Source organism: Lacerta agilis, chromosome 2, assembly GCF_009819535.1.
Source record: "Lacerta agilis isolate rLacAgi1 chromosome 2, rLacAgi1.pri, whole genome shotgun sequence".
Classification (NCBI taxonomy): Eukaryota; Metazoa; Chordata; class Lepidosauria; order Squamata; family Lacertidae; genus Lacerta; species Lacerta agilis.
This window is the reverse complement of record NC_046313.1, coordinates 44,003,204-44,014,703: the sequence shown is the minus strand read 5'-3', so window position 1 is coordinate 44,014,703 and position 11,500 is coordinate 44,003,204. Positions and strand designations below refer to the sequence as shown.

General features: G+C 43.5%; 1 protein-coding gene across 1 annotated transcript; it reads right to left on the bottom strand.

The window, feature by feature from the left end:
- Nucleotides 1–9,556: 9,556 nt before the first annotated feature.
- On the bottom strand, nt 9,557–10,908 carry LOC117041258 (metaxin-1-like). The gene is given in 2 exon segments (XM_033139830.1): nt 9,557–10,317; nt 10,320–10,908. Coding segments are annotated over 2 exon segments (954 nt in total). The 5' UTR covers nt 10,888–10,908; the 3' UTR covers nt 9,557–9,931.
- Between the last annotated feature and the right edge of the window lie 592 nt (nt 10,909–11,500).

The following is an 11,500-nucleotide window of genomic DNA, read 5'->3' as shown; positions in this document are numbered from 1 at the left end:
AAGTATTGGAGCCTCAGCTTCAGGATCTGTCCTTCCAGTGAGCACTCAGGGCTGATTTCCTTAAGAATGGATAGGTTTGATCTTCTTGCAGAGTCTCCTCCAGCACCCTAATTCAAAAGCATCAATTCTTCGGCGATCATCCTTCTTTATGGTCCAGCTCTCACTTCCATACATTACTAGTGGGAAAAGCATAGCTTTAACTATACGGACCTTTGTTGGCAAGGTGATGTCTCTGCTTTTTAAGATGCTGTCTAGGTTTGTCACTGCTTTCCTCCCAAGAAGGAGGCTTGTTTTAATTTCATTAAATTTCATTTAATTTCATGACTGCTGTCACCATCTGCAGTGATCATGGAACCCAAGAAAGTGAAATCTCTCACTGCCTCCATTTCTTCCCTTTCTATTTGCCATGATCTTACTTTTTTTGATGTTGAGCTTCAAACCATATTTTGCGCTCTCCTCTTTCACCCTCATTAAAAGGTTCTTTAATTCCTCCTCATCTTCTGCCATCAAGGTTGTGTCATCAGCATATCTGAGGTTGTTGATATTTCTTCTGGCAATCTTAACTCCGGCTTGGGATTCACCCAGTCCAGCCTTTCGCATGATGAATTCTGCATATAAGTTAAATAAGCAGGGAGACAATATACAGCCTTGTTGTACTCCTTTCCCAATTTTGAACCAATCAGTTGTTCCATATCCAGTTCTAACTAGCGTCTTGTCCCACATAGAGATTTCTCAGGAGACAGATGAGGTGATCAGGCATTCCCATTAAAGCTGTACCAGTAGTTAATTCTCAGTAAAAATATCTCTGAGAATTTTTGTTTCCCATAACTTAGGTCTCAGAAGCACTTGCAAAGTAATATACTTAGGGTTCTTTTCATTGTCAACTTCCTGTTGGTGAGACTTTGGGGCTTAGTGAAGACACCAGAAATGGCCCTCCACACCCTGTTGGTGCTGCTGCAGAAAATGGCAGAGGAAACTCACAATATGTTGAACCTGGTTTATGAACTCAACAGGGTTTTGGCATGGGTCATAATAAGAAATTCCCCCCCTAAACCCTCCATTCTGGAATCCAGCAGCATCACTTGAAGTACTTGCCAGGGTGAATAGGAAATTACAAATAATTCAGTCAGAACTGTGAGATATATTTATGTGTCATGCTGTGATTAAGAATGAAACAAAACTAAATCAAATTCCAAGCTGTAATTAAAAAACCTTCCTATGTAGAAATTCTGCGTATTGGCATAGTAACTGTTGTTTTAATTTAAAGCATTATTTGGCTTATATTTTTGGTTTACTCTTTTTTAAAGTAGGTTTTAGTGCATTTACTACATTTGTAGTAACAGAAGCTTCCATCTGATGAATTGTAGTTTATTTACTTACTTATATATAAAAAAACCAAGCACAGTGCTGCTGCATCAGAACTATGATGTTTGTTCTGCACAAAGGTCAACCAGATGTCTACAGGAAGTCCCAAACGGGAGGGGGGCAGCAGCATGGTGGTGGTGGGTTGTCCCGGATTTTGGTTAGAAAAAGTTGGAGGGTATGCTTATTTAAACCTCTGTACAAGTTGCTGGCCACTGTCACAATATCTTGTGATTTGAGTATTCTCTAGTTTAACTGTTTTTTTGGGGGGGGGTCTTTCTTTTGTCTCCCTTGCATCTCCTACTGTCCAGCTTCTTTAGATAACCCTGGGTTCTAGCCTTTTGAAAAATCCTTTTCCCTCTAAAATTACTGCCTCTTTAATGCAGCCAACCAATTGATACTTCTTTTTGTTCAAGAAACAGAGGAGAATATCTATAAGAATGAACAGATTCAAATTAGTGACTATATGGTTTATAAAATGTAAAATTGTGAGCATTATAAAAGAAATTAACACTGTCATATTGGATCAACACAGAACTTAATAAAATAGGAGGGCCAATAAATTGAAATGAAACACTGTGATTAAAGCTGGTTGGATTAATCACTGAAAAATAATATTTATCAAATATTTAATCCTATTTAGTATTCAGCAATTCTTTACCAGACAGATTTATCTGAATTTGTCCATAATTGTGAGACATTTTAGGATAATAAATTTCAGCCTCCAAGTATAATTTCAAGTATTCATTTCACACTTTGTTACTCAGTGGCTGCTGTAGCTGGTCACCAGAAATCCTCTGCCAAAAAGACATATTTCAAACTAAGCAACGCATCTCATATATGGAAATGCTGGCTTCATACAGCTTTTGTACTTGCCTGAAATGCAGTTGTTCTTCTGGCAAAATCACAGTTATGTGTAGTTGCAATCAGAGTGAAGAACTGAACTGAATCAAAAGGTAATTTGCAATTTGAATTAATTGCCCTCACATGATGCATTTAGAGAATTTAAAACAACTCTAGTTGGAATACGGATACATTACACAAATACAGTACAAAAGTGGTAGCACTAGCAACAGAAATGTAGTGCTCTGATTCATTGTACTCTGTTGCATTTGCGCCATGACTTTTATAGTCAATTCATTCTTTCATGCTGCATTTTTCACAGTATACTATTGAAGACCTCAGACAAAATCCAGCACTCAAAACAACCCAAGCATGATGACCTTTCCTATTATCGCAACAGCTAGTTCCTGATCCATAATAATGTCCAAATTCATTAGGAATACCGGTAAGTGTCAAGAAGAAGAATTTACATCCTGTTGCCATTCAAAATAAAAATTACTTAGTAAATAAAGAAAGACATAAATAAACCTCAATCTAAACTCTCTAATCTTCTGGAGAAGTGGCAAAAATATAGACTTTAAGTACACGCCTCAAAATTTGCTCAAACCTAAAACTTAGTTTTTAATGTGCACATAGTCAACACACACACACACACACACACACACACACGAGGGTTGCATTACCAACATTATTATTATTTTCTTGCTGGAAGGAAACTAGAGCAGAATGAAAGGCAGAACAAAAGTGTGAAATAACAACAGAATGAAGCTGGAGGACCTTGTTCATCGGTAGTAGGAATAGGCCCTTTGAAAACCTTGTTTATAAACATATTCTATCTTTCTGAGAATGATGAACATATTCTATTCTAGAACAGCTCATTGGCTGATAACAGAAAATACACCTTTTATATATCATAAGAATGAGGACCAAGAACTAGGCCCCTAAAAACTCCAGAGTTGCTACATTTACTCACTGTGCTAAATCCAGCTGCTGTCCCATAACATATGGACCACTTGTATTTTTCATGGCCCGAGTCATATATATTTCATACCCTATATGAAAAAGACTCATGCATATGGTTAACAAATTTCAAAAGAAGATGAACCATAAGAATCGGTGGTTTTTTTTTTAATACAAAAGGCTCTTCCTTGATTGCTTACATGACAATTCCTTTTTCATACTTTAAAAATTGAAGTTAACTTTAACTGAGGAGCTCAGTCTTAGTGCCATTCTAAGTATACAGAAAAATCCATTTGGTCTGGAAAGATGAACTAAGTAAGGCTTACGGAACCAAGGCAAGGTGTTAAGTTTTTAGAACCTTCAATAGGAATGACTCTTGAGCATTGCCAACACACCCTGGAAGAAGACTTGTGAGGCGTACTATGGGGGAAATTGGTTATATTTAGCCAAAATATAATAATGAAAGAGGATCTGAAAGTCAACCAATTAAATAACAAACCAAACAAAATATACTCTGAGCAGAAAACTCCCTTAATGAAAGGGATAAACTACCTTCCCAGTCCTGGGCATGGTTACAGCTGAAATCTGTGGCGCCGGAGCAAAGGATGGGCATGAGTGAGTATTGCTTGAATTGGCCCTGAATCACAACATTAGTACTTCATGGATCCTCCAAGTAAGGTAAAAGGTAAGGTAAAGGACCTCTGGACGGTTAAGTCCAGTCAAAGGCGACTATGGGGTGTGGCACTCATCTCACTTTTCAGGCTGAGGGAGCTGGTGTTTGTCCTTATCAGCTTGGCAGGTCATGTGGCCAGCATGACTAAATTGCTACTGGCGCACGGAGGACTGTGACGAGTGCCAAAGTGCACGAAAACACCATTTACCTTCCTGCTGCAGCAGTACCTATTTATCTACTTGCCCTGGCATGCTTTCGAACTGCTAGGTTGGCAGAAGCTAGGACAGAGCAACAGGCTCACCCTGTCATGCAGATCTGAACTGCTGACCTTCCAATCGGCAAGCCCAAGAAGCTCAGTGGTTTAGGCCACAGTGCCACCCGTGTCCAAGATCCTCCAAGTGGAAACGTTGAATTGGTACTGTATTACTTTGCCACTGTAGCTCTATTTTTTACTCATAATGAAAGAGCATTGTCTAGGTATTAATGCTGATGTGGAAGTCCTAATATAAAGTGGGATACATATTTTTAAAAAATAAATGCAATCCATATTTCTTCGCTATTGGAATCTGCTGTCAGGTTTGGCAATACATACATTAATGCCCTATTAGAAACAGGATTTGATCCTTTCTGTTTAGAAAGTATCATACAAATCAAGATGTGTGGTAAAAATAGGCTTTTAAAGCATTTTGAACTTTCCTAGTATGTTTTTAAAAGGAGGAGATAATCCCCTTTTCAGCAATTGTATTTTATTCTGTTGGGGGCTGATGGCTGTAAAACATGGTACCACCCTTTAAACTTTTCCATATAACTTGATTAGACAGCAGTAATCTCTAATGCTTTCATGTGCAAATTTAGGAATGACCCGGAACAAACGAGTTTCCTTCATCACCATAGCAACCAGGACTATGGAAGAATGCCACTCACCAGGCAATGCAAGTCAAATTTCATCCCTTTGATGTTAATTAACAAATTGCTTTCAGAAAAGTAAATGTATTTTCCTCTTTAAATGTTTGTGATAAAATTTTAATACCCTTGAAAATGAGGAGGCAGATACTGTATAGCAGTTGCAGACAGGTAAAGTGTGGGCTGTTACTTTCACAAGCGGTTTCCCACACAGTGCTGTTAATACAACTATAAACTATGCCAGGGAGAGCATTAGCAGGCTGCCCACATTTCAAAGCCTGGAGCACATAGCTGGTGCCTTACCCTGATCAGAAGACTCCCTACTCAAAAACGCCCTAAGGTACTGCTTCACTCTTAATAGGGCAGGATTCATTTCCAAGCTTTGTAGCTCAAAAACATGAAAGAAATATTTGCAAAAATTTAAGAAACATTTTCAGCATTAAAAAACAAACAAACACAGAATTAAGGGAATAAAAATTAAAGTGGTGCGGAAGATCAAACATTTTATTTATTTCTAGGTTTTAACCTCAGTTCCTGGCCTAATACACACCCATGCATTGAATTAAATTTGGTAGGTGGCATACATAGTTTCCTTTACATAGCCTAATTGTAACAGATATTAACAAATGCCCAATGTACATTTTGAGGGAGCTGCAATCCCTACTGGAACTAAACCTGCCTGGGGCTACCTGACTGGCAGCGACAGGGCCTTATCAGTGGTAGTTCCCCATTTGTGGTGTGCTGTCCCTGGTGAGTGGCACCTGTCTTCCTCTTTATTGGCTTTCATGAGACATTTTAAAGCATTCATATTCACGCAGGTATTTGATGGCTGATAGACACTCTTCTTGTGTAATCACAGGTTGTGAATGTGTAAAACTCTTTTTAAAACTATGTTTTAAACTGTTTTTAGTTGTTATGTTCTCATTGTTTTATCATTGCTGTATCTGCTGCCCTGGGCTCCTTTGGGAGGAAGAGCAGAATATACTGTAAATCAAATAAATAAACCTGTAGGGCAATGACTAGGAAAGTCTGGATGTGATTAGCTGGACTGTGGATAAGAAAACAGGTTTAGCATCAGTTAGACTAGTGATATGAAATAAAAGTACCGGTAAGCACACATGAATTTGACTTCATCTCTATAAACAACTGCATTTCAACCATGCTTTTATCAGAACAAATACTATCATGTATAAGCAAGTCTGGTCTCCCAGATGCAGGTATGCACTTTCACATAACACACACATAATGTACATGTTTGGACAATCATACTTCAGCTTAATATAAATGAGGCTTTTGCCCACACAGTCCTTTCTCTCCTCCCATCACTCAAATCATGATTAAACTAGACCGTTTCTGATTAACCTGTTTTGTCCAAATGGGAAAACTATCGTTACCAGGTTCGGAAGAGGTCAGATCTTAAAACAAATTCATATTTTGTTCTATGATCCAGGCATGTTCTGAACCTATATTTCTTGGTTCAGACAAAATTGTAAACCATGGCTTATTGGAAACTCCTTTATTTAACTGCTGTGAGCCACAAACACAATGGAAGTGGGGTTTGCATGCATGGCAAATGTTTCACGTATATATTGGCCTATTATTTTGAGATATGATTTTCTGAACTGAGCCAATAACTATGGACAGGAAGAAAGAGAAAGCACTGAAAACAAACCTTTCAAAAATAGCCATAAATCAAAGCCAGTAACTGAATGCAAAAACAATTGTTTTTAACAGTACTATAGCAGCAAGGAGCCTATCCTTTTATCCTTCTGGTTTGTGATCAAAGTATATTCCCAGCATGCAGAAACTTTTAAAAAGCTATTGTTGTGATAATAACATAAGCTTCTGTTCTCTTTTTACCTCTAGGATTGATTTTGCAGCAAAGAGTCTGAAACTGTTGTGAAGGCTGACCAAACTGGGCTTGTGTACACATTACCTTTATTGCACACTTGAAATGCATTCTTTCCCTCAAAGAATTCTGGGAACTGTAGTTTACATCTCACAGCGTTGCAATTCCCAGCAGCCCTTAACAAATTACAATGCACAGAATTATTGGGGGGGGGGGGCAGGAATGTGCTTCAAATATGCTTTAAAATTTTAAAAGCGTATGCAGGGTGGGTGTCTTCTGCAAAAGAGATGTTAGTATCTAGGTGTTACAAGTCTATAGAAACACTCTGGATAAAATCTTCAAGTTTTCCATGCAGTTTCTTTGGAAACATCAGAAACAAATGGTGCATGAGAGCCTGTGTAATGTAGAAATTTGTTTATGTGTAGGTGGATACCTGACACCTAGGTTTTTTCAAAGCAAGTAGCAGATGGTGTGTATGAAAATATGTACATATACTCCTGTTACTGCATCAGGTACAAGAGTGTCGTGGTGTAGAGAGAGATACCTTGCTGCCTTGCTTTTTACCGTCTGGCCACTGCAGTTGTGTTGTTTTAATTCTTGCCACTGTCAAATTTCAGTGCACTTATTGGCATGAAAAGTCATCTAATGCCACCTTAGTTGGGGAAACATTCTCCCACACATGTGTTAAGGATATTTCCATCTTAAATTTTCATTGCCCAGGCAGGTACATTCTGTGGCTTGAAATACATAACTGAGACAAGACACCAGATGTTGGGTGAAAATCAGGCCAAATCTTTATTGACTATCAGCAGGTATGTGGGGTTGGTATGGCAATAGGGCAGTTAATATATTCTCATTCCATTCAGCCCTTGCTGATGGAATGACACTCCAATGGGGTTGGAAAGCACCCTAACCACTTCCAAGAGAGTCAATCATGAGAGTCATGATGCAAGTGAAGCATTGGAAGTCCCACTGGGTGACTGGGGTGAGAGATTCCAGCCAGGCAGAGGACCTAACCTGACCTTAGGACATGCCATACCTGATCCTCTCCCCAGGCCTCTTATGGCAGGGGGCTTTATTATGATGATCCTGCCCAATGTCATTTCTGCCACAAGGGACGACCATACCATGGTCCAACTCCTACTAATCCCTCCTACCTCCACAGCCAATCCAGAAGGCTGAGCAAAGATCCTTAAGCTAGGTTATCTTTGCCACTTTCTGAAAGGTGCACTCCATGCAGGCTAAAGATGTCAATGCACTTAAATCTGATCAAGGGGTGATGGATATCAAAGTCACCCTGGACAACCATGAAGCAAGCCATGGTTTTATTGGCTTGCCATCGAGCCACATCCACATTGTGGGGTTGAGAGCTCCCCTCCAGTGACAGCGCTGCAACTACAACAACTAAGCAATGGACAAACATGGCTAACCATTTGCCAGGCAGACAAGGTCCCTCTTGACAGCCAGCTCCAGGTTGACACAATTTTGGAAGCACAGGTCATTCTTTTGCAGATGGACGACAAGCAAATTAGGGGGGCTTCAGTATTGGAGCTAATTCTCCAACAAGGGCACAGCCTGGAGCATCTCATCCCCCCTTTGGAGATCCAGGAAATGTGTGCCCACGGCAAGAGGTTGAGTTGCTGTGACCAAAGCACTGAACTCACATGCTGCCCTGCCCAGTGCACAATACTGTGCTCAACAATCCACACACATTTCCAGCCTGAAACAGAGTCAAAGATTACTGGCACTGGGACTTTCCTGAGGACAGACATAGCCCTTATATGCCCTAGAACACCAGTGGCCTATAGGGTACTGTGCCTCCTGGAGGCCCCAGTGGGCTGCCAAAGTAGCTGCCCCAATAGGGAATGAGTGCATGCCATACTCTTTGGGGGCAGACCGAGGGTATGTAGGCTGTTCCTGAGTGCCCCCATTACCTGATGTCTAGTGAGCAGTGATTTGTGTGTTTAGACCTTTAACCTTTCTTCAAATAAATTCGCACAGGACTCAGATATTTGGTTTGGTTTTTGGCAGAATTTAGGCCACAACTTTATTTATTACAATGAAGTGAGTGGTTGCATAGGTTCCGGTTCGACTATCTCCCTGCACCCTTGCAGGCAGACCTCTCCCAGAGCCACGTTCATAGGACAGACAAGGATGAACACCAGGGACAGCTGATGGAAGCTTCCCCAATCAGCTGTTCTGGTGTCCCCGGGACTTGGACACTGGCCAGACCCCTTTGGGGGACCGACAAACCATTGAGGCCCTGGATTCCTGTACCAGAATATCCTGCATTTCCATAGGTGTGGCCACATCACGTGCCACACCTATCACCTGAACCAGAGCCTATCCACAACTTACTAGTTCTGACTAGTTGCTACGCGGCATGCGAAACCCAAATGGCACCAGCCAATCAGCCAAGTGGGGGAAATTCTTACTGTGCCCCTGTCCCAATGACAGATGACACACGCCGGCATAGCAAGGTCAACACAAGCCCTAAATATAGGGAGAGGTGGGTGGGTGTTCCAATGCGTTAGGCCCCAAAGAGAAAGCTCAGCAGCCTCGCATGGGCTTAAATAGGTCCCACGTTGCTGCATTTTACGACGCCCCATTGGCCAGAATTCACCTCAGCAACACGGGACCGACCTATCAGGGGTTGTGGCCTTGATTTCCAATTACCCCCACAACACTGGGTCGGGTTGCAGGTCGCACCGCAACATGTGCCCTCCTTTAATGGAGGACCTGATCTACCTTGGCGAATGAACAGCTGGCCCTCATCACTAGGCCATACTCTCATGTAGCCTTGAATGCCCTGTACTGGATATAGAACATGAGCAGGAAACGGTCTAAGGAAGACTGAAGCGTCTCTGCCCTTTTGGTCAGTTTTTGACTGACATATGAAAAAGAACACCCCTGAGTCCCCAGTGTTGTTGTTTTTTAAGCAACAATTCTTATTTTTTTTTAAACCCTCAATAAGGATATTTAATGCCATGGACTACCTCAGCAAAGCTTTAAAGGCCGCCGAGGGTCGATGGACCACAGTTTGGGAACTTCCAGGATCTCGAATTTCATGGGGAGGAAAGGCCAGTCTGGACCCTTTCAACGGCCCTCTCCCCACAAACAACAGGTTTCGATCCGACTTAGAGGTTGGCGACGCAGAGCGAAAGCAAGTTGTCTGACAGAGGTTGGATCACTGAGGTTTATTGGGCCCGACTGGGTCCCCACCCCCATGATTCTGGAATGAACGAGAGGGTAGAGTCTGAGGGGGTGACAGGGACGGTCTGGGTCCAGCGAGGTACAAAAACAACGGTCCGTTTGGAGAACGCAGAGCAGGTCCCTGGAGCTCACTCCTCTTCCTCCTCCTCGAGGGCAATGGCACGAGGGCCGCCGTGCCGGGACTGCTGCTTCTGGACCGAGACGATGCCAGTGAGGAGAGCGTAGCCGACCATCGCCACCAGGCCCACCAGCACCGACAGGACCTGGTTGCGGCGCTTGTGCGGCTCCTCCTCAGCGTCGCTCCCGTCCCCAGCGGCTGCCTTGGGGACGCTGGGCGGTGGGTCGCCTTCATCCCAGGGGAAGTAGAGACTTAAGATGGATGTGCAATAATTGCAGAGGTTTGGGAGGGACTTGAGGTGCTGCTGGAATTTCCCGTTGGGCAGTTTGGCTTTCAGGAGTGGGGCCAAGTGGCTGAAGACAATGGCGTCCAGGGAGGCAGGCGAATCTCCAAAAAGAACTTCTGCCTGCCAAGGCGTTGGGACAGCAGTGTCAAGCACTCGCGGGCTTCCCGGTACAGCTCCTTCTTCAGCTCCTCTTCGTTGTCCAGGCAGTTTTCCACGCAGACCATCTGCAGCCGCTCTACCTGCCGCTTCTGCATGCAGCCCAGGAGGAAGAAGTTCAGTGGGAAGGGGATGGCCTCCCCGCACCACTTCCGAGTGTGCTCCACATAGTTTTTAGCGTCCACCCAGAACGTGTGGATCAGCACAGGCAGGAGCTTCTCCTGCAACAGGGACACAAAGGCGAGCATGTTGGCCCCCTGCCGAGCCGAGAGGTCGTAGTCTGCATTGAATTTCTGTTTCTGGAGGTGGGTGATGATCTGCTGAGTATCTGAGATGATGCCTTCATCTTTTGTCTTCAGGGCTGGGAGGGTCCCTGAGGGGCTTCGCCAAGGATTTGTGATTTTGTGAACCTTGAGGGGTGCACCTGTGAAACGGGCGTAAGTCAAAACAGCCAGGCAGTCGGGATCCACCGACGGCAACCCCCAGCCGCCAGCCCAGCAGTACAGCTCCATGGTCGCCGCCATGTTGCAGCCCTTCCGACCCAGAACAACATGCTCAGACCTGAGTCCCCAGTGTTGATGTCAGGCATAAGGCAAACCTGACCTGTACCCCTGCAAGGGGTCAGAGAACTCACCCATTCTTAAAGCCCCTGCCCTCTCTCCTGAGATCCCATGGGATGTGAAAGAGGAGCCCCACCCCCCATGAGGCCATTTATAGCCTCCATCTACTCCTCCCTCCTACTGGCAATTGCCAGGTTCCTCTTGAGAGGAAATGGCTTATTGCCCAGCTTCCTTTCCTTCTGCAACAGCACTTCCAGCCAGATCCCTTCAGGACCACTCTACTGACTGCTCTGTTCTCCTTCCCCTGATTGCCCTGCTTTCCTTCCTAACCCCTTGGTCAGTTTGCTTTCTGTTCAGCTGCTCAGGTGGTGACCTGAGTCTTGTCAACCAGAGAGCTGTAAGAGAAATTGGGAAAGAGTGTCATTTCTTCAGCTTTCTCCTTCAGCTCTATGCAATTCTCAAGTGGAAAATAGCACCTGCCCTCACCAACTCATGATTAAGGGGCAGTGTAGGGAGTGCCAGAGGTTTTGCAGGTGGCAGTGGGAAGTCTGAAAGCATGACATAGCACACCTGGGGT